This window comes from Megalobrama amblycephala, linkage group LG6 (genome assembly GCF_018812025.1).
Source record: "Megalobrama amblycephala isolate DHTTF-2021 linkage group LG6, ASM1881202v1, whole genome shotgun sequence".
Taxonomy (NCBI): Eukaryota; Metazoa; Chordata; class Actinopteri; order Cypriniformes; family Xenocyprididae; genus Megalobrama; species Megalobrama amblycephala.
In genome coordinates, this window is record NC_063049.1 from 10209236 (window position 1) to 10233582 (window position 24347).

The 24347-nt window shown below is 39.0% G+C and overlaps 2 protein-coding genes across 2 annotated transcripts in view; both read left to right on the top strand.

The window, feature by feature from the left end:
• Positions 1–23826, top strand: part of LOC125269603 (NACHT, LRR and PYD domains-containing protein 12-like) — a 62467-nt gene extending 38641 nt beyond the window's left edge. The window contains exons 7-14 of the mRNA XM_048192532.1: positions 10799–12527; positions 14768–14848; positions 15033–15238; positions 16351–16542; positions 17905–18043; positions 18924–19126; positions 22738–22911; positions 23649–23826. Coding sequence (XP_048048489.1) covers positions 10799–12527; positions 14768–14848; positions 15033–15238; positions 16351–16542; positions 17905–18043; positions 18924–19126; positions 22738–22911; positions 23649–23826 — 2902 coding nt within the window. The remainder of the gene's footprint in view (positions 1–10798; positions 12528–14767; positions 14849–15032; positions 15239–16350; positions 16543–17904; positions 18044–18923; positions 19127–22737; positions 22912–23648) is intronic.
• Positions 129–5097, top strand: LOC125269869 (zinc finger BED domain-containing protein 4-like). The gene is made up of 2 exons (XM_048192903.1): positions 129–4206; positions 4399–5097. Exons 1-2 carry the CDS (start codon positions 3281–3283, stop codon positions 4799–4801), a joined length of 1329 nt encoding a protein of 442 aa, XP_048048860.1. The 5' UTR covers positions 129–3280; the 3' UTR covers positions 4802–5097.
• Positions 23827–24347: the final 521 nt, after the last annotated feature.

Genomic DNA, 24347 nt, shown 5'->3' on the forward strand with positions numbered 1-24347 from the left:
GTGGGCGGGGCTAAACAGGCAGAGATGAAGTAGGCATTGATCTTTTTCTGCAGAGGCGGTGCTTGCTGCCCTTTGATGTCATAGATCCCCAATTTGAAAATCCTGTCATTTGCTGGGTCTGGTGTCAATTAAAGCTTTTATAGGACTAACAAGGAAGTTTTCAGCTCTGAAACTTACAGGATATTCGTATTGTATGATGACCTCTATGTCAAAAGCTCAAGGAAAATTAGATTTCTCAGTTCATCACCCCTTTAAACAACCTCTAATAATGATGTCGGAATGTGCGCATCAGATGCTATAAACAGACATGTGACAGGTGCGCTCATCAGGACAACTTTGTCTGAAGAACATCCTGGACTGGCCCTCAGTGCAGCAATGAAGTGCAGCATCTCGTTCCCGCTTTTTCAGGGAACAGGGTTACAGTCAAGTAACTCAAGATATTCCCTTTCAAAAGCTACTCTCAATGCTGTGCTGATTTAAGTGCTATGGGAACAAGAATAACAACACCTTTGCACTAGAAGTGTCAGTAATAATTACAATAATGATACTAAAGATGGTGATGATAAGTTGTGTTGACGGCAATAGTAATATCAGTAACAATAATAGATAACATTGATAATAATAACAGTAGTGGTACTAATACTGAAGATGGTGATGATAATATTTGTGTTGACAGAAAAAGTAAAATCAATAATAATAATAATAATAATAATAACATTTGTATCAATAATAATTGCAACAGTAAAAATAGTAATACTAAATATGGTGATGATGATAATTTTGTATTGACAATACAACTGCAATAGTAATAATATAATAACATTAACAACAACAACAACAACAATAATAATAATAATAATAAAATAATAATGATAATAATAATAATGATAATAACAACAACAATAGTAATTAAAACAATAATAATGCTAAAGATGGCGATGATGATAATGTTTTGCGATGACGGGACAGTGATAACAATAATAATAATAATAATAACAATAATAACAATAATAATAATAATAAAATGACAGTAATAATGAAATCATGACACATACCTAAACACATACCACACCTCTCCTAGTTTCTGTGTCAGTGTGCTGCTTTTTTTTTTTTTTTTTCCTTCTTATTCACAGTACAATTACTATTTGTAGGTATGCCTAAGCTGAGGTGGTGCATTAAAAGAAGGGTGTGGTGCATTAAAAACAGCATTTGGTGCATTAAAATCATGTGTGGTATATGTTAGGTGTTGCTTTGATTTGGTTATATTTTTATATTTTAGATATTTATATTATTATTACCATTATTATTTTATTCATTTATTTATTTATTTTTTAACTATTAAAGATATACATTATACCGTTACCATCCTTGTATCAAGCAAAACATCATCACACCACCATCATTCCATTACTGCTAAATGTTTCTATGATATTGATAATATTAATAACAATAATGTCAATAATAATTATAATAATGAAAATACTCATATTATTACTAAAACCTTGTATAAATATGTATAATAATAAATGAATATATAATTAAACAGAATGAGTGTGTCAGATTTGTAATAGTTGAAGGAGGTCTGATCTGGAGTGTTGTGGTTCCAATATACAGTTGTAATGAGGTGAAAAATATTCTAAGGAGATGTAGTCTATGAGCAAATTCATCCAGTGCGTTATGTGAATAGTGTTTCAGGATTTTCAGTTCAAGAAGATAGTTTTCTTGGCGATGGCTAAGGCTACAAGGAGCATCCTTTTGTTTGTTATTTCCTGATTGAGAGTTGATAGATCGCCCAGTAGACAGAGGGAGGGAGATAATGGGATGTGGCAGCCCAGGAGGCGGGATAGTGACGTCTTTCCATAAGTGTTTAATGGGTGGGCAGTGCCATGTAGCATGGAAATATGTGTCCGGACAGTTTTGTGAGCAGTGTGAGCAAATTTCTGATGTGAATCCCATTTTAGACAGCCTTTCCTCAGTGTAGTGTGTTCTATGAAGAGTTTTATACTGTATGAGCTGACGGTTGGTGTTTTTAGTCATGGAGTAAATATTTTTACAAATTTGAGTCCAGAAGTCGGTATCAGGAGTAATCGAAAGGTCTTCTTCCCATTTGATTGTTGGTAAAGTTATGGTTTTATTTGAATTAGTTATAATTTTGTATATTTTGGAAAGTAATTTTTTCAGGGAGGATATATTAACTAAATCTGCTAACGCGGTAGGGAGGTGAAGATTGATAGTTCTATTGTTGATTTTGGATAAAACAGCTGATTTTAGCTGCAGATAATTCAAGAATTGATTGCTCCCGATACTGTACTCCTGGACTAAGTAAGAAAATGAAACAAAGTTGTTAGACTGAAAAATGTGATTTATATGTGTGATGCCCTTTTGTGCCCATTTATTGAAATTGAGTGTTTTTTTGTTGCTTGTGAAATCAGGGTTGTTCCACAGTGGGGTGAGTTTAGATGGGGCCTGTTTGGAGTTTGTGATTTGATGATATTTCCACCAGGCTGTCAGAGCAGAGGCTATTGTCAGTGCTTTGAAACATGGGTGGTGTTTAATGGACTGAATAAGAAATGGGATATCTGATATGTGCAAGTTTTCGCAAAGTGATTGTTCTATGTCTAGCCATATAATGTCTGATTGAGTGGGGTGAATCCATTTATATATGTATTGAAGTTGGTTTGCTAGTGAGTAATGGTAAAAATGCGGTGCTTCTAATCCTCCTAAGGATTTGGGTTTTTGTAAAGTGCTTAATTTTATCCGTGGTGGTTTATTTTTCCAATAGAATCGGGTAATGATGGAGTCTAAAGATTTGAACCAATTGAGAGAAGGTTGGGTTGGGATCATTGAGAATAAATAGTTTATTTTTGGAAGTACTGTCATTTTGATTATAGCTATTCTGCCCTGAATGGAAAGTGGTAAGTTGTGCCAGCGGTGAAGGTCGTCTTCTATTGTTTTCAGTAGAGGAGTGAAGTTGAGTCCAGTCAGCTCTGACAGCCTGGAGGAAACCCTAACACCTAAATAAGTGATGTGGCCTGTGCATAGAGTAATGGGTGATACCTGGGCTACCACATCCCATTTGGTTTGATGTAGTGGAAGAATTGAAGATTTATTCCAATTTATTGCATAATCTGATATTGTAGAGTATAAATCAATGGTTTTAGTTATTTCTTGCAGAGATGATTGAGGATTTTGCAGAAAGAGTAAAATGTCATCAGCATATAAACTGATCTTATGTTGTGTTTGGGGTATGTGGATTCCTCTGATGAGTGGGTTCTGATGGATGGCTGCTGCTAAGGGTTCAATGAAGATGGTGAATAAAGAAGGAGAGAGTGGGCATCCTTGCCTAGTCCCCCTGTGCAGTGTGAAGCTTTGTGATGTTACTTTTTTAAGTTTTAAGTACATGTCTTTGCTAAGTTTAACGTCACACTGGGTGGACAGAGAGTCAACATTTACCCCTCGAAGTGCGTTGCTGCATGCGAACGAGTTCCGAGGGTCACATACTGGCACATCAATTGCCGAAGCAATTGAAGAGATGCTAGTAAAATGGAAAATCCCCAAGTCCAACGTTCATGTTGTTTTGCGCGACAACGCTAGCAACATGAAGAAAGCCATGGACGAGATGGATGTAGCAAGTTTGGGATGCTTTGCCCACACTCTCCAGCTGGTGGTGCATGAAGGGCTACTGTCACAGAGAAGTGTGAGTGATGCACTGGCGAATTGTAGAAAGATAGTCGGTCATTTCAAACACTCACCTCTAGCTACTACATGCCTGGAGGATATTCAAAAAGATCTCCAAATGCCCACCAAACGTCTGCACCAAGACGTAGCAACGCGATGGAACAGTACCTACTATATGGTCGAAAGTTTACTGGAGCAGAAGCGGTCAATTTCAGCTTATGGAGCTGACCACGACCTGCCAGTGACCCTTACGTCTTACCAGTGGGCTTTACTGGAGAAAATCATCATTGTTCTGGCACCATTTGAAGAACTGACCAGACAGATTAGCTCCTCCACCTCTTCTGCAGCTGAAGTCATTCCCTCAGTCACAGTGCTGAAACGCCTGCTTGCTCGGGAGAGCGAGGGGGACACGGGTATAAAAACCATGAAAACAACCCTTCTTGAGGCTGTCCAGAAAAGATTCAAGAATATCGAGAATGAGCCCTTGTATGCAGTTGCCACTCTTTTAGACCCACGATTCAAAGACAGGTATGTCTAATATGTTTATTAAATGTCTATATTATAAACAAAATTTTTAAATGGTGTTTTGGATAACTAGATATTGCATTATTATTGATTACTGTTGCATTAATATGTTACCACTAAAAGCTACTATAGAGGTTGTTTATATGTTTATTTTACACATTAAGACATTTATTTATTATTTTTCATTGTTTTTAGATACTTCACAGGAGCAGACAGCAACAAGCATGCCAAAGATGCTCTGACCCAAGAAGTGGAGATGGAGGCAGCGTTACTGAGCAGGACGACACCTGAGGGAGCAGAGACAGTGCCAGAAAACCCCCATAAAGCCCCACGTCTGGAAGCACAGCCAGACAGCAGCAGCAGCAGAAAGAGCAGCTTGAAAGGCCTGTTTGAGGAAATCCTGCAGGAGCATGATGAGGAACGTGGGGCAAGTAGCACTAGCACACAAGTTCAAAATCAAATACAGACATATTTGACAGAGCAAACGGTCCCACGCTCAGACAGCCCATTCCAGTACTGGGGAGTCAACCAAATTCATTTTCTCCACCCTGGCTGCCACTGCTGCAAAGTTTCTCTGTGCTCCTTGTACCAGTGTTGACAGTGAGAGACTGTTCAGTGTAGCATCCAACATTATTGATGCAAGAAGGAACAGGCTAGAAGGAGAGAGGGCAGAAATGCTCATCTTCTTGAAGAAGAATCTGCCTTTGCTCTTGAAATTATGAGCAATACTAAATTGCTTAAATGCTACTGCAATGTGTAGCCTACTTGATGTAAAGTATTTTTTGTTTAAAGGTGCCCTTGATTCAAAAATTGAATTTACCTTGGCATAGTTAAATAACAAGAGTTCAGTACATGGAAAAGACATACAGTGAGTCTCAAACCCCATCGTTTCCTCCTTCTTATATAAATCTCATTTGTTTAAACGACCTCCGAAGAACAGGCGAATCTCAACATAACACCGACTGTTACGTAACAGTCGGGGTGTACGCCCCAATATTTGCATAATGCCAGCCCATGATGTTCCCAACATTATAAAAGGCATTAGACAAGGGCAGCCAGTTAACGTCTGGAGCTGCACACAGCAGAATCATCAGACTAGGTAAGCAAGAACAACAGCGAAAAATGGCAGATGGAGCAATAATAACTGACATAATCCATGATAGCATGATATTTTTACTGATATTTGTAAATTGTCTTTCTAAAAGTTTCGTTAGCATGTTGCTAATGTACTGTTAAATGAGGTTAAAGTTACCATCGTTTCTTACTGTATTCACGGAGACAAGAGCCGTCGCTATTTTCATTTTTTAAACACTTGCAGTCTGTATAATGCATAAACACAACTTCATTCTTTATAAATCTCTCCAACAGTGTAGCATTAGCCGTTAGCCACAGAGCATATAGCCTCAAACTCATACAGAATCAAACGTAAACATCAAAATAAATACTATACTCACATAATTTGAAGCATGCATGCAGCATGCATGACGAACATCTTGTAAAGATCCATTTGAGGGTTATATTAGCTGTGTGAACTTTGTAAATGCGCTGTAATATAGTCGACAGCTGGTGTGGCAGGGAGCATGCGATTTAAGGGGGTGGCGCCGAGTGTAAATCAGTGCATTGTTAATGATGCCCCAAAATAGGCAGTTAAAAAAATTAATTTAAAAAAATCTATGGGGTATTTTGAGCTGAAACTTCACAGACACATTCAGGAGACACCTTAGACTTATATTACATCTTGTGAAAGAACGTTCTTGGGCACCTTTAATATGTAGCTGCTACTCTTTTGATTTGTATTTTTGTTTATGTTTACTTTATAGGTTGGTTTTGCACTATTGTTAAATGCTGCACTATTTGAAGGTTTGAATGCCTTTTTATTACATAATGGCTGCAGTTTAAGTTTTTTTTAAAGGAATCATTAAAGTTGCTATTGGGCTACTGTTTTATACTGTTCTATTTAATTTTTTTTTTTTTTTTTTTTTTTTTAAAAATATTGTGGATGCACTTTATATATATATATATTCCTATATTTATTTAGTTAAGTTGCTGTTGGACTACTGTTTTATACTTTTCTATTGAAATGCCTTTTTTATTTTACAATATTGTTGTCACGGCTACACAATCTGCACCTTCTGACACGAACACTTACGCCACGCCCACTCGTTCACAATCACCGGAATACTGAACACCTGTGCATCATCACCAGAGCCACATATAAGCACGCCAGTCCCATTCACTCATTGTCTGGTCTTGCACCGATCCCTACACGTCACTCGACCTCGTCTTACCTGAACATTGTACCTACCTGTTGTCCTCATCGTCTTCGTCTCCAATCCTGAGTCCTTCGTCATCATCTGTGTCATCATCTTCGTCTGCCAAGGAAAGTTATCTATATTACACCAGTTGTCAGTTCTACATTTCAAGATTCTCTACCTGTGTTATCACCTGTGTCTGAAACCTCTGTTAATAAACACTGTTGCACTTACCTAATCTGTGTCCTCGTCTGTGTCTGACAATTGTGGCTGCACTTTATTTAAATATATATATATATTGCTATATTTATTTAGTTAAATTGCTGTTGGTCTACTGTTTTATACTTTTCTATTGAAATGCCTTTTTTATTTTACAATATTGTGGCTGCACTTTATTTAAAAAAATATATATATTCCTATATTTATTTAGTTAAATTGCTGTTGGACTACTGTTTTATTCTTTTTTCTATTTAAATGCCTTTTTTATTTTACAATATTGTGGCTGCACTTTATTTAAAAATATATATATATATATATATTCCTATATTTATTTAGTTAAATTGCTGTTGCACTACTGTTTTATACTGTTCTACTTAAACATTTACAATAATTTAAAATAAATGGCTTCCATTTCCTGTATTTATTCATGTTTTGCAAAGGGTTTAACCTGAGCCAGACCTTACCACAATGATAATATCACAGTTATGCAGGCGTAGTATGATCTTTTCCTTTTTTCTTTTAACACACTGGTATCGGTACTCGGTATCGGCCGATACCCAAAGCACGAGTATCGGAATCGGTATCGGGAGGGAAAAAATCCTTTTTATCATTTGCTTGCAGATGGGGATTAGCTGTTTACGTCTATGGATGATTTCTTGTGGGTCGTTAAGTCCGTAGTGTGTGTCCTTTAACTGTTTGCCCTGCCGATGAACCAATTCTTTTTGCTTAAAATGTTCAAATTTAACAGTGATTGGGGGGGGTCGGGTGGCGTTACTGAGTTTTTTTCCTAAACGGTGAACACGGTGAAAAGTGATGCTGTTGACCGTTTCTATTGGGAGTTTGAGCTGCTTAACCATAAAATCCTTGACTGTTTTCTCTGGTTCGTCAGCGGGTGATTCAGTGATGCCGGTGAAAATCAGGTTGTCCCTCATGCTGCGTGCTTGTCCAAAATTGTTTCTTTCATTGCTTTATTTTCGGAGGTGATAGAGGCGAGCTGATTGGTAACAGTAGACAGTTGCATTGTGAGAGTTGTAACGGAGTTTTGAAGCGAACTGTTTTCTTGCGTGAGCATGTCAATTTGTTGTTGGCTGTATTCCAGACTGTGGCGGAGTTGTTGAAATCCTTTGTGCAGTACTTCTATTAATGCTACTCTGGCGTCCAGTCCGGATAGTTTATTGTCTATGGATGTATGTCGCTTACCTTGGAACAGCACGGGGGGTGCGGAGATGTGGGTAAGGAAGATGCGTTGGATGAAGCGGGTGAGTCCGACATGCATGGTTTTTTAGCTTTTTGAGAGCGTCCCATGATGCAGAGTCTATTGTAGCATTCGTCAATGTAGTCTTCTAGATGATCCAGGTCCGAATTGTAATCCAGTTTATTGTATTTGTGGGAGGTGAAGTGAACAAACAAATAAACAAACAAGGGGGGGGAGGGGGGGGAGGGAGGGGGGGGGGGTGGGTTGAAAAAAAAAACACACTGTTTTTTTGAACTGGCCTCACAGTCTAAAGGCAAAATAGGCAAAATATAGAATAAAGGCAAAATATAGAATCTAATAAATGTGTGCGGAGAGGACTAACCTGCCTCATCACATACTTGCTGCAAGGAGGCGCCTCTTGCTAAAGCCCTGGAGGACGCAACCCCCCTGGTAGAATGAGCCCTCATGCCTAAAGTCGAAGCTTGACCACGCACCTCATAAGCTAGGGCAATGGCATCACTCACCCAATGTGACATAGTCTGCTTTGTGGCAGCCGCCCCCCTTGTTACGTCCCCCATGACAAATCAACAGCTGCTCTAACTTATGCCACTGGCTAGTGTGGTGGACTTAAATCTGAAGAGCACAAACTGGACACAATAAGTGGAGTCTCACCTGCTCCAGTGTAGTGAACAGCAGAGGACAGAAGGCTTCAAGAATGACCAGATGCACGGTTGAACAAAGAACCTTTGAAAGGTAATGGGGATGAGGGTAAAAGTCAGGGGGATCAGGGGCAAAGTCTAAGCAGGATGGCGAAACCGACAGAGCCTACAAATCTCCAGTTCTCTTTAGTGATGAGATAGCCATAAGAAAAAACAACTTATATGTCAGAAGCTTGACTGGCGCTGACTCTAGTGGTTCAAAGGGGTCGTGGACAAGACCCTCAAGGACCACGGCTAAGTCCCACAAGGGAAATTTCACCCTGATGGGTGGTCTCAGTCGCCTAGCTCCATACATGAAGCGGGCGATAAGAGGGTGTTTCCCTACCGTGCTATAGTTTTAAGTTTTTTGGGGTTTTTTTGCTGTGAAATCGTAATATGTTTATGTTTAAATGTTGCCAATATGTCCATGTTGTATCTTTTACCGTTTATCCAGACATACAAATAAGTATGTTTTGTGTCTGTAAAAGTTGTTATTATTTATTGTTATTGTATTAATACTTGTATAACATTGAGACCATTCAATAAGTGCCATAATTGAGGATATAACTTTTACTTTACAATAGGTAATTGTCTTTATTAGTACTTTATTAATTATTGGCTTATTCTGGTCAATAAACTTGAATATCACTTAATAAGTGCCATAATTAATCAGGATATGCCTTTCACTTTGGGGGTCAAATTGTCTTTATTATACTATTTTAGCAATTTAAAACTGATAACCAGCTGTAATTAAACATAATTACAAGCTTATTGTTCAGTTAACTTAATAGAATGGCACAGAAATATAATTACATCACTACACAAAAATAATATATGGCTTATTAGGTTGCAGATAATGACTAAAAAGTTGTTAGTGTACATTCAGTTAATCATTAATAGGTTATTTTTGTTTATTTGTAGCATAAATGTGTATCTTTCAAATGTTTAATAATTTGTAAATAATGGCTAAAATGCCCAACTATATGTTAAGTTAATAAGTAATTACTATTGTGTCCATGCTTAACTAATGCATAATTGTGAACAAGTAAATCATTAATTACTAGTTTATTTATGCTTAACTAATGCATAATTCAGGACCCTTAAAATGTCAAGTTAATCATTAATTACTAGTGTGTTCATTCTTAACTAATGCTTAATTGTGAACAAGTTAATTATTAATTAATGCTTAACTAATACATTATTTTGGGCCCTTAAAATAAAATGTTACCATTTGACCAGCCATTTTGTTTATTTTTTTCAGGCTGAGTGCCACCAAGAAATACACAGTCTGGAAAACTTAATAAACACTGAAATTTGGGAATAAATTATGTATTACAGTGAATCAACAGGATTTTACCCTCCTGTTTAATGCATTTATAATCACTCATTTCACTTTCAAGCGCTATTACGTCTTGTTTAGTTTCAGCTCCTCATTCACCATTCGAGTGACTTGGATGTGAGAGGAAACACTCCGACCAAAACCTCTAGTTTTACAAGAACTTGCTCCTTGCTGCAGTCAGTTTCCTATAAGTGTCATAAGCGCCACAAACACAAACAAGTTTGTTTCAGGCGCCACTTTCAGTTTCAGTTCTTCCTGATCACCACAGTCACTGGTTTTAAAAGAATGTGCTCCTCACTGCAGTCAGTTTCAAAGTTCTCTCTTAAGGGATTCGAAATGTCATAAGTGCCATGAACACAAAGAAGTTTGTTTCAGGCACCGATTTTTCAGTCTCTGTTCTTCCCGTTCGGCACAGTCACTGGTCCAGTGTTAAAAGAACATGCTCCTCACTGCAGTCAGTTTCAAAGTTCCCTCTCATCGCTGCTTCAGTTAGCTAGTTTTCTTCTATTTTCCACATATATTGCTGTCATGAGTGCCGTGAACACGAATAGGAAACTCCTACTCAAACTCCTGTGAAACACCTGTTTGGGGCCATTATGCTATTACTTCAAAATGCACCAGCCCACAATGCATTGCGTACTACAGTACAAAACCAAAATACATAAATACAGTAGATCACTGTTGAAAATGGGCTGTAAATTAACAGCAGTTGCTTACCATGAAAAATATTTCCCAGAATGCATTGTTTTCAACAGCACATTACTGTTTTAATGGAAAACATCATGTTACTGTCAGAATTCGGCCGTTTTTTACAGTGTAAACAATCAATTTTGTAATTTATGGCTATTTACTTATTTAACTTATGTAATAATCTGATATTTTAATTTTACAGCCACGACTCTAAACTTGCTGAAGTCCTCAACAAATTGAAATCAAATCTGAGAAGGAAGTTTGAGTGTTTGCATGAGGGAATATCAAAGCAGGGAAACTCAACACTCCTGAATGAGATCTACACAGAGCTCTACATCACAGAGAGTGAAAGTGGAGATATCAGCAATGAGCATGAGGTGAGACAGATTGAGGCACAGTCCAGAAGAGCAGAAACAGAGGACACACCGATCAAATGCAATGACATCTTTAGACCTTTACCTGGACAAGACAAACCCATCAGAACTGTGCTGACAAAGGGAGTCGCTGGCATTGGAAAAACAGTCTCTGTGCAGAAGTTCATCCTGGACTGGGCTGAAAGGAAAGAGAATCAGGACGTCCAGCTCATATTTCCACTTCCTTTCAGAGAGCTCAACCTGATGAAGGACAAAACATTCAGTCTTTCAGATCTTCTTCTCGTCTTTTTCCCTGAAACAAAAAAAATTGAAATATCCAGTAATGAATATAAAGTGGTGTTCATATTTGATGGTCTGGACGAGTGCCGTCTGTCTCTGGATTTTCAAAGCGATGTGAGGTTGTGTGATGTAAGTGAATCGGCCTCAGTGGACGTGCTGCTGACGAACCTCATTGCGGGGAATCTGCTTCCCTCTGCTCTCATCTGGATCACCTCCAGACCAGCAGCAGCTGATCTCATCCCCACTGAGTATGTCCATCGAATGACAGAGGTACGAGGCTTCAGTGACCCACAGAAGGTGAAATACTTCAGGAAGAGAATCAGTGATCAGAGTCTGGCCGGCAGGATCATCACGCATCTGAAGTCATCAATGAGCCTCTTTATTATGTGTCACATCCCAGTGTTCTGCTGGATCTCAGCCACAGTTCTAGAGAAGATGTTGAGTGAAGCAGAGAGTGGAAAGATTCCCAAGACTCTCACTCAAATGTACACACACTTCTTGATCATTCAGACCAACATCAAACATGAGAAGGACTATGAGAAGAAAGTGAAAGATGAAGACATGATTGTCAAACTGGGGAAACTGGCTTATCAGCAGCTTGTGAAAGGCAATGTGATCTTCTATGAGGAAGACCTGAGAGAGTGTGGCATTGATGTGACAGAAGCATCAGTGTACTCAGGATTGTGCACCCAGATCTTCAGAGAGGAGTTGGGCTTGTATCAGGGGAAAGTCTTCTGCTTTGTTCATCTGAGCATTCAGGAACATCTAGCAGCGCTATATGTGCATCTCTCCTTTATAAACAATAACATCAATGTGTTTGACCAGATTACCAAACCAACTAATGGAGACAAATTTTCACTATCTGATCTCCATCAGAGAGCTGTGGATGAGGCTTTAGACAGTAAAAATGGGCATCTGGACCTTTTCCTTCGTTTCCTTCTGGGTCTGTCATTGATGTCTAATCAGAATCTCTTACAAGAACTAATGAAACAGACAGGAAATAGCTCAGACATCAATGAGAAAACAGTTGACTACATTAAAGACAAGATCAGTGAGAATCCCTCTCCTGATAAATACATCAATCTGTTTCATTGTCTGAATGAACTGGGTGATCTTTCACTAGTGAACGAAGCTCAACCTCATATGAGGTCTAGTGGATTACGTAATGTGAAACTCTCCTCATCTCAGTGGTCAGCTTTAGTTTTTGTGTTGTTGACCTCAGAGCAGGCAATGCATAAGTTTAACCTGAAGAGTTTTATTGGAGGGGAAAAATATCTGTAAGTAACACTGATTACAATCATTACAGTATACAACATTACAAACAAAGAGAAACAAAGAAATCAGAGGTTTTTAAATCACAGGGCAAAGACTGATTTCTGGGATATTGGACATAATTTACAGGTGCTTCTCAAATGGAAGGCTGTGTCCTAGCAAGGCTGCATATCTCGGCTGCCACATCATCAAGCGCCTCTGAAGGCCTTCTCAATTTGAAGGATCCTTTGAATGCAGACTTTGTTTCACATCTTTAATTCAGCTCATTTTGAAGGATGCATCGTGTATCCTTCGTGTCTGTCAATCACACACAATCTTTTGCACACATTCCAGTTGACGAAAACTGATGGAAAAAGATTCTGCACTGAGCTTATCTGAGTTCATAATGAAATGTAAGCCAAAAACTGTTTTGGAGATGAAGGCATACATATTATCTTTTATTTTGGTGTAAATTAATCACTTAACACTAAAATGAGTAATGTAAGCAACTGGGAGACACAGATGCTTGTCATTCACTGTATCGCATTAATATAAAGATTGTTAATACAAAATATTTTTCCAAAATTACGTTTTAATAGTATTTTCATGCTGTGACTGTTGGGGCGGGAACATGTGTGACATAGCCATGCACACTTACTAGACCATCTCATTCTAGTGTTTAATGCTGAGAACGACTCGAGCCTACAAGCCTCAGAAGGACTGGGCTAGGAAAGACACAAGCTCACTAGGATGCAGCTTTCCGTTTGAGAAGCACCCAATATCAATATGCAGGAGACTCCTAAAACTTCTGTGAGAGCTGGGATGTCTGATTATGGGAGTGAATCCTCTAAATTATTGTTCTGTAACTCCTGAAATTGTGATGGTTGATACAGTGATAACCATAGCAATGCGGATGGAACAAAAAAAAATCTGATATTGCTAAGTGTGTGCTAAGTGTTGTAGTGTAAATGCAGACTAATAACAAATCTGTGTTAGCTTGAATATGTTTAGTAGCTTCTACAGTTATATACCAAAAAAAAAAAAAAAAAAAAAAAAAAATTTCATGTCCTTTTTAAAGCAGTTTATTGAATAAAAAAATATTTGGGGGTATTTAAGAAAGGTATTTAACATATTTTTTATTTATATTATTATAATAATAATTATTAATTTTATTTTCAAATAGTGACTCATCTGTCACCATGAAAACACAAAATACAGGAGATGAAGTTCTTCAGAAGCTGCTGCCTGCTACCAACTAGATCAGCTGCGTAAGTAACACTGAGAACAATCATCACTGTTATTTTTTTTTTTTTTTACATTTTTTACTTAATTAATATACTATATTATTTATACATACTATAAATAATGATAAATTAATGGTTTAACAAAAAATATGAGTAACACTTTAAACACTCCACCTATCTGACCAGATTTCTTTTATATATATTTTTTTTATGACATTTGCATGAGGAATTTATTTTCAATTATATGCCTAGTTCTGTCATGAAACTCTAGATGTTGCAGGCTGATGGGTCCTTACGCAAACTGATGATATTCACAGAAGCTGATTGATTCATGTTGCATGTACAGCCAGTGAGCTTGCTACTTACAACATTTAAATGGCTGTTTAGTATTTACTATAGCAGTTGGCAGCATGCTTTCAGAATTCCTCTGAAATTCAACATCTAAGATAAGTGAACAGTTTTCTTATGCTATAAATGTGCTTTTGTGTAGTCTGCTTTAGCAAATCCCTATGAAGTAACCGTACACAAAGTTTAATTCATGTGTCATGTTAACAGTCCTGTTTTAATGCTTAGAGTGAATTACTAAGCATATTAGCAGCTAGCAAATATGCAATATTGCATTTATGCAGCGTCAGTAAGCAGACCATGTAGTTGCCATGAGGATACAGAGACAAAGCTAAGCTGAAATCTTCAAAGTGAAATTGGCTTTCATTTTATATTCACATATCAAACGGAGCTACAGCAATCAGCAATCCGTAGTATTTTTGTATAGCAGCAGCATGTATAACAAATTTAGATTTATATATATATATTCTGTATATATATATATATATATATATATGTGTGTGTGTGTGTGTGTTACAATACAGAAGGGGACTGAGACACAGGAATGCAGGTAATAGTGTTTATTGGACAACCAGTGGTGAAGCAGAGTGCAGGTAAGAGGTAAGTGCAGGTAAGAGATGGCAGGTTAGAAAAATGGCAGATATGGATACTGTACTGATACTTGACTTTATCTTGCAGGAATCGTTGACAGATGACAGACTGGAGCTTGGAACAGACACAGAGGAACTCACACGAGACGTGCACTGTGTCTGGGTGATGGTAGAGCCTGGCATGTCTGTGACATTAACAGTGACACATGGAATGTGGGGTGAATCTTATACTCGGGTGGAAGCTGGAGCTGGTAGGTGACGGGGTTGATCTGCCGGACGATGGTGAAGGGGCCAATGAATCTGGGAATCAGTTTCCTACAGGGCAGGCGCATCCTGATGTCCCTTGTTGACAGCCAAGCCTTCTGTCCCGGCTGGTAGTTTGGAGCGTTGAAGGTTGGCTGTCATCCTGCGACTGCGTAGGGCTCGTTGGAGCTGATGGTGTGCGGAGTCCCAGACCCTCTTGCTCTCTCGGAACCAGTAGTCGACCGCTGGTACATCTGAGGGTTCCCCTGACCAGGGGAACAGTGGGGGTCGGTAGCCAAGTACGCACTGGAATGGGGTGAGTCCGGCGGTAGGCTGCCGCAGAGAGTTTTGGGCGTACTCGGCCCAACCCAAGAACTGGTTCCAAGAGTCCTGGTGGCCATGGCAGAAGGTACGAAAGAAGCGCCCTATCTCTTGGATCTTCTGCTCCATCTGCCCGTTCATCTGTGGGTGGTATCCTGAGGAGAGGCTGACGGTCACACCTAGTTGTGTAAAGAAGGCTTTCCATACCCTGGAGATGAACTGTGGCCCTCTATCCGATACAATGTCCTCAGGAATTCCATAATATCTGAAGATATGATTGAACATAAGTTCAGCAGTCTCCATGGCCGTGGGCAGTCCTCTCAAAGGAATCAGGCGACATGACTTAGAAAATCTGTCAACAACCACCAGTATGCAGGTACAATTATCTGAGGCAGGAAGATCAGTGATAAAATTAAACTCCTAGGTGTGACCAGGGACGATTAGGAACGGGCAGAGGTTGGAGTTTTCCGGAGGGAAGATGCCGCAGGCTTTTAGAGATGGTGCATTCCTTGCATCCTTGCACGTACCTCCTGACATCCATTGTCATTTTTGGCCACCAGAAGCGATCTTTAAGCAACGAGAGGGTTTCATTGACCCCAGGGTGGCCAGTGCCCAGTAATGTGTGAGATGCGTGAATGAGGGGAGTGCACCATGTCTGGGTGACGTAGAGCAAACCTGGAGGGTGGACTCGGGCAGTGTCTCTTCGGACCAGGCAATGGGGTTCACGAAGAGCTTCTCAGACAGAATTGGTTCAGGAGTTTCGGAGCTTTCTTCAGGACCATGGATGCGAGATAGGGCGTCGGCTTTTACATTCTTGGATCCTGGGCGATAAGAGATGGTGAAATTGAAACAAGTGAAAAACAGAGCCCATCGTGCTTGGCGTGGGCTTAGTAGTTTTGCATCACAAAGATATTCCAGGTTCTTGTGGTCAGTTAGGACGACAAACGTATGTTTAGCTCCTTCAAGCCAATGCATCCATTCCTTGAGGGCTAGCTTGATGGCCAAAAGCTCCCTGTTCTCGATGTCATAGTTGATCTCCGCCGGGTTGAGTTTGCGGGAGAAGGCGACGCATGGGTGAAGTCTACTAGGATTCCCCTGCTGTGATAGGACCACTCCCACTCCAGTGGTCGAGGCGTCGACCTCCACGACAAAGGATTTTTCAGGGTCAGGATGCACCAGGAGAGGAGCGGTGGTGAAGGCTTCTTTAAGGGTCTCGAAGGCTTGGGTGGCAGCTGGGTTCCAGGACAGAGACTTGGGCTTACTGCGCAGGAGGTTGGGAAGTGGAGTGGAGATGATACTGTAACCTTGAATGAAGCGTCGATAGAAGTTTGCGAATCCTAGGAATCTTTGGAGCTCTTTTATGGTTGTGGGAATGGGCCAGTCCTTGATAGCAGATACCTTCCTCTCGTCCATCTGGATGCCACTGCTGTCGATGTAATACCCAAGGAACTGCACTGAGGGCTGGTGGAAGGTACACTTTTCCCCTTTTAGGAACAGGTGGAACTCCCTCAGGCAATGCAGGACCTCCGCAACATGGCGGCGATGGTCGGCCATGCTCCGGGAGTAAATCAGGATATCGTCGATGTATACCAGGACTGACTTGTGTAGGAACTCCCAGAACACCTCATGGATAAAATCCTGAAATACGGAGGGGGCGTTGACAAGTCCATACGGCATGACCAAGTATTCATAATGGCCAGTAGGGGTCACAAATGCAGTCTCCACTCGTCCCCCTCACGTATCTGGATGAGGTTATACGGGGATATATGGAGAGGGAGTAGATTTTCCCTCGGGGCACTGGCTCACCCGGAAGCAGATCAATTGCACAGTCCCATGGCCGGTGTGGAGGCAGCGTGGAAGCTTTCTTGGGGCAGAAGACATCGCTGAAGTGGGCGTAACACTTGGGGATGTCCACTGAACGGTTCTCAAGGGGACTTTATATAGACGTAGCACAGACTGGTAAATCTTCAGAACATGGAGAGGCAGGAATGGGAAACTCAGGGAAACAGTTGTCGCCCCACTTCAGGATTTCCCCAGTCTTCCATGAAATGACTGGGTTATGCTGCTCCAACCACGGGCGCCCTAAGATCACGTCAGCGGTGGATTCCTCCAGAACCAGCAGATGGAGTTGTTCCACATGGAGGATACCAACTTGAATCTGGATCGGGTCGTCGCTGAACCGCACTTGTTTTCGACTGAGGGGCCTTCCAGTTACCAAGTGGATCTGGTAAGTCGATGGCGTGGTTGTTGTCTTGAGCTTGAGCTGGCGGCAGAGGGCGCTGGAGATGAAGTTGCCGGCTGACCCAGAATTGAGGAGGGCACTGACTGGAAGAGACAAACCGGCAGCAGTAAGGTTTACAACAGTGGTGAGTGGTTTCATCTTATTAATAGAGGGAATAATCACACTCACCATGTTCTGGTTCTGAATTGAAGAGCATATTCGTTAACTGTCATTGATCCTTGTTTTAACTGGTATAATTGCTCACCGATTGAAGAATCCCAAGCAGATCTCCCAAAGACTTCTTTGAAGTGAGCGATGAAACTGGAGAGAGACTGGGTTATAGAATTTTTCTGGGACCAGAGCGGTTCAGCCCAGTGAAGCTCCTTGCCATCTAGTTGAGAGATTATAAACGCTACCTTAACGTGGTCATCGGGATACAGGTGTGGTTGCATCTCCAGGACCAGTGAACATTGCTGGAGGAATCCGTTGCAATCCTCTGCCGAACCAGAGAAGGACGCCGGTTTGGCCATGGGACTGGCGATGGCAGGTGGTGAGGAAGAAGCGCTGGTGAAGATGCGGGTAAAGTGGCGTTGAGTGCTCGGCGTAAAACGTCCACGAGCTCTTGAAACGGATCCGGGGTGCTCATACTGGTGTTCATGCGGTTTTGGTCCAGTCTTCTGTTACAATACAGAAGGGGACTGAGACACAGGAATGCAGGTAATAGTGTTTATTGAACAACCAGTGGTGAAGCAGAGTGCAGGTAAGTGATGGCATGTTAGAACAATGGCAGATATGGATACTGGACTGATACTTGTCTTTATCTTGCAGGAATCGTTGACGGATGACAGACTGGTGCTTGGAGCAGACACAGAGTAACTCACATGAGACGAGGAAACACTGAGGAGGCTGGGAACACACTGGAGAGAGGTAAGTATTCTTCGAAGGAGTCCTTGAGGTAAGCAGACAGGTAAGACCATGTGCAAACGAGACCGGACAGTGACTGTGTGAGTTGTGTGCCATTTGTGCTGCTACTGATGAGGGTGCTGATGGGCTGCAGGTGTGAGTGATTAAAACTCTGGTGATGACGTGCGCTGTGTCTGGGTGATGGTAGAGCCTGGCGTGTCTGTAACAAAATGTTAATAAATTTCTATTTTGGGAAAAACAGATGTATTCCATGTATTTTGTTTTAACAGTTTTTATATAATCTTTCTCGCCAACATAGAGACATATTCTATTAGAATAACAGTAAAACTCATTGACATATTGAATTAATTGTTTAAAAAAGAGAAATTGCACAAATTATGAACATATAATTAAGAAAAAAATCTTGCTTGAATTTTACTGCAGGTGTGTTATGATAATGTTTTGTGCCCTGTGACACAGACCAAGATTGATCTATATGGTGATCTGAGCTTATGTTATTTGTTACTCTTTGATAATGAAGTCTGTTGATTGAGAGAGTGAAGATTGTGCCATTGTTCTCTGCAGGTTGAGGGATTGTGGTGTCACAGATAAAGGTTGTGCTGCTCTTGCTTCAGCTCTGAGATCAAACCCCTCACACCTGAGAAAACTGTATCTGTCTAAGAATAAACTAGGAGACTCAGGAATGAAGCCACTCTTTGCTGTACTGGAGAATCCTCATTGTAAACTGGATGAACTATGGTAAGATCAGCTTAAAGCAAAATCAATTTATTAAGTAAATTGTTTATTCATTCAGCACCATTCTTCCATTTCCACTAGTCCCTGACACATAAACTGTGACAGAACTTTGCTATGTATCAAAACTAAAAGATTGCTAGGGACTAGCTGTATCTTAGTGATGATGTCTTAAAGGGGACCTATAATGCCTCTTTTACCAGATGTAATATAAGTCTGTGCTGTCCCCAGAATGTGTCTTGTGAATTGAATTGAATTGAATTGACCCTCATTGGCCTCACCCCCTTGTGTGTTCTCGGGGGCAGGGTTTATGTCAATTTTAGGGAAGAAGTTCATTGTAGTCCCTACCAGCCGTTTTTTGTAGTCCTTAAACAGAGAATTCTTTAAAAGAAAATATCTCCCTTTGTATTGATCTTTGAGCGTTGTAACGTTGTAGATATTGTTTATACTCTAACAACAAGTGCTTCTTGCTTTATATATCCACAGCAGTGATGCGTGGATCAAGGTTATATTCACGGACACTGCGGATAATCTGTAGGTTGGACTGGCCAAGTAATAAAAAAATAACATTCCAATTAATTGCAGGTGATTTGTGGGTGAGATAAATCACTAATGTGTTGATTTTAATAGACACAGAAATACAAAGTTCTGGCATGAAACTCTAGATGGCGCAGACTAATAGGTCCTTTAACAACATGCTAATTATCACATCATTATCTATAGGTCACAGATGATTGGTTCCTGCTGTATTAGTAGTCAATGAGCTTGCGTGCTTAATCTTTAAATACATGAGTTAGCATTGCTTAGTAGTGCAGTGTGCTTCAGAAACCCTCCACCTTCCCCAGTTCCACCTGTATAGATCTGCTATGGTTATTTATGTACGCTATATTGTACAGCAGCAGCATGTCTTACTTGTTCACAGCAGCGGGTCGTGTATGTATTGGCAGTAGCAAGTCCCGTACTTGCTCTGCAGCAGCAGCAATAATCAACAGCAGCAGCAGCAGCAGCAGCAATTAAGCAGCAGCAGCGTAGCATATCTATTCCACCAAGACCAAATATATCTACATTGTCATATCCATTACCATACCAAACACTCCGAGAGTTGTCATGACAGATCTCTCATTTCACAGTAAATGCAACAAACATGCATCACTCTTTTACATTCGTTTTCATATCTTTTCAGGGAAAAACAATAAAAGGAAGCATAAATCATTTTTTATCAACACTTGAATGTGAACATTTTAAACAAAAAGCTGACAAAAATGCATTTTGTCTCAGATTCTCAGATTTAGGAACATTGGTTTTCTTTATAAATCAATATTTTCAAACAATATAAGTTCATAAGACAGTATGTAAAACATGTGAAATGTGAAAATAGTATTTAATAGGCTACTCAATCAAAAGATTAAACACAACTACAGTAGTCAACATTTAAATGGATCAAAAAAGTTAATCAGAGTTGTCATGAGGTTGTCCTAAGAACTAAGTTGTCCTAAGAAGAAGGTTTTAGGACAACTTTGATGAAAGGTTTTGATCCACTTTAAATGTTGACTACTGTACAAGCCAAGTATACTTAGAATAGGGCAAATATACTTAGACTTTTCTGTCAGTATAAGTCAATTATACTTAAGTGCAATTTTACTGTAAGTATATTTCTGAGTAGACTGAAAGTATACTTGCTTATTTTTTAGTTTAAAAGAAGTAAACCAATAGCACACTTAAATAAACTTCTTTTTCATAAGAGTGTGTGATATTTAATGGCTATGAAACATTAAAAGTATATGACAATAAACTAATACAAAATACATTTAGCCCAAACAAAGGCTGGATATAGGCTTTATTAATTGTGTGTGTGTTCGGGAAGTTGCCGTGACGGAAACAGAGACAATTTAAGTTTGAAGGTAGTAAAGCCTTTGTTTAGGCAATTAAATAAATGTAATTTTGCCAAAGAAGAACTTTTACTTTAAATAAATGTTCATTTAAAAGCAGCCTACTTCAGTGTAATATGTTACCATATCATCACGCTTAACACTGTGAATCTGAATAATTGTAATGAGATGATCAGGTGTGGATATCTAAATCAGAGAAAATCATAGGTTTGGGTAGGTGGCAGGTAGATGATTTATTTTAAGTGAATTTGGGTGGCGTTAGAGCTAATGCGCGCATCTCTAATCCACAGTTCTAGCTTTTCCGTTTTCCCTTTTTAAATGCTGAATACTAGTGGTGTGACAATACACTTAGCTCACGAGACATGATATTGGGTTCACGATAACGAGATGATATTTTAACGCTATTTTTAAAAAATCTTGAATTGACGAAATATATGACTGGAAAAATAGTCTTTTATTTGACAAAGTCACAAAATGCAGTATGTGGTAATAAACAAATAAACAATAGCCTTTAAAATGAATTAAAATACATGTATAATAACAATGAGGCAATAATAATTGGTTCAAATAAAGTATCAAAAACAAGTAGTGGTTTTGTATATGGTTTTATTGAACAACACTGTTAAAATATATAATGTAATATACTATAAACATAATTAACTATGTACATTATGTATTATAACAAATGCCTGCAGAGGGCGCCAACGGCTTGGTGATTGCTGTTGTTACACTTTACAGCTCAAATTCATTTTTAATTTTGCCAAAAATCATTCAAATGTCCACTTAACTGTGCACTTAATCTTTAATATTTGGCCACTTCTGCATGATAGAAATGCTACAGCCACTGTAATTTCGTGAACAAGAATATGTGGACATCAAAACATGAAAACTCAGCGTGAGGGTTTAAACTTTTATTTTGAAATTGTGATGAATCAATCACAATGATCAATAGCACTGTGCTTTATTATGATTTCTAAATTGTTTTAATATATCTTACAGCCTTATAAAATGTTCTAATAGTTCATGGTTTCTCGTTCGTGGAATGCACCACTTCCGGTATTTTGCCGGTTAGTCGACACAGATAAATTGCAATCAAGGATTTCTAAAATCAAGCACTCAAATTTAATCAAGGAATTGTGAGAGCCCCAAACTAATCATCTTTTAATATATGTAACTTCAGTCTTACTTTCTGAGTATGAATTATCAGTAATACTTTATTTTAAGGTCTTTTAACTAGTTGCTTATTAGCATGCGTATTACTATAATATTGGCTATTTATTAGTACTTATTAAGCACATATTTATGTCTTATTCTACATTACCTTATTCTACATTCTTAATCTTACCCAATACCTAAACTTAACAACTAACTTACTAACTATTAATAAGCAGTAAATTAGGAGTTTATTGAGGGAAAAGCTGTAGTTAATAGTTTATGTGTTCCTTATACTAAAGTGTTACCGAATTATCATATGCAAATAAAAGAAACAACCTCAACTCTGACATGCTGATATTGCAAGATAGCTTTTCACCTCAGAGATCTTGTCACACCCCTACTGAATACAGACTACTGTCACCTGCTGGTGTGGGAGAGTTATGAACTTTTTTCTAATTGTCTCTTTCACCTTATCATCACTGTTAGTTTAAATGTGTTCATGAGAAAGTCCTTGTTGATCTGATCTGTGTGTCTGATTTGAGAGAGTGAAGACTGTGTCATTGTTTTCTACAGGTTAAGGCAGTGTGGTGTCACAGATGAAGGTTGTGCTGCTCTGGCTTCAGCTCTGAGATCAAACCCCTCACATATAAGAATACTGTATCTGACTGAGAATAAACTAGGAGACTCGGGAGTGAAGCTGCTCTCTGGAGTACTGGAGAATCCTCAGTGTAAACTGGAGGAACTGGGGTAAGATCATCTCTACCAGGTTATGTACTTGCTCAAAAATTGAAAATTAAATACCACCGGATGGGGCCTACACCAAAGAATATTTTGTATGCACTAACTACATGTTAATCCTTATTCACTCTGAGTCTTAATGATGAGATATCATTCAGCGTCTGATATAATTAAGTTGTGAGTGAACATGTATACAGCGCTGCACACTGAAACAACAAATGAAAGATTGGTGGAGAACTTTTAAAGTAAATGCTGCATTGTGATTGGCTGAGAATACATTAATGACGAAATGACCTACAATGAGTCTTCTGATTAAACTATCACTTATGCTTCCATCTCTCCAAGAGTCACATGATCTGGTCATAAGACCGTAAGCCCAAACATTATTGGGGGGATGGACGGAGTATAGTAAATATATATAGAAAAATGTATTTAGGGTGATTCTCACATTAGTGTGTTGCTGGGAGAGTTATAGATGTAATATCAATTATTCTTAATTACTATTATAATTCTGTAGTAGAATTTGATGTAGAGTTTCGGTATCTGAATATTTTGTTCAGGGGGCAAAAAGAAGAATATGATTTCAGAGTAAGCTGACTTTTTTCATCTTTAAATGTATTCATTTTTTTTCTCATTGTCTCTCTCACCCTATCACACTGTTTGAATATGATCATGAGAAAGTCCTTGTTGATCTGATCTGTGTGTCTTATCTGAGAGCGTGAAGAGTGTTTCATTATTCTGCACAGATTGAGTTATTGTGGTGTCACAGATGAAGGTTGTGCTGCTCTGGCTTCAGCTCTGAGATCAAACCCCTCACACCTGAGAGAGCTGGATCTGTCTGGAAATAAACTAGGAAACTCAGGAGTGAAGCTGCTCTCTGATCTGAAGGATAATCCACATTATAAACTGGAGACACTATGGTAAGAATAGTTTTTAACAATTTTCATCATCATATTTTAATTTAAAGTTCAAATGGCTGTTTTATTCACTTGAAATAAAAGGAAATTGTACCAGGTTCAGTAACACCACTTGTGTGCGAATATTTTGTCTGAGATCATCAGATAATTAGACAAATTCTGCTTTCTGTTTCTGTAAGTCTCTGAACTTATACTGTGTTTAATATGAGTTCAAGAAAACATATGAGTAATATTAATTCTGCTCATAGTGTTGTGACTGATTGTGAAAATCATATTATTTTCTGCTTTTACCCTTTAACTATCTCTATGTGTGTGATAACCTCTGATTTGGGTTGTTTGTTATTAACTGATATTAAATTTGTAGTGGAGTGTAATGATCATTTCTGCTGGTTCTGTATTAGCTGTTTGTTGTGTGACCTTTCATGTCCTTTTGTTTTTGTAAAGTTATTTTGAGTATCAGTTAGATGCTATATTATCATTAGGGATGGGCATGGTTAAGGTTTTAATGGTATTACTATTCTTACAGAT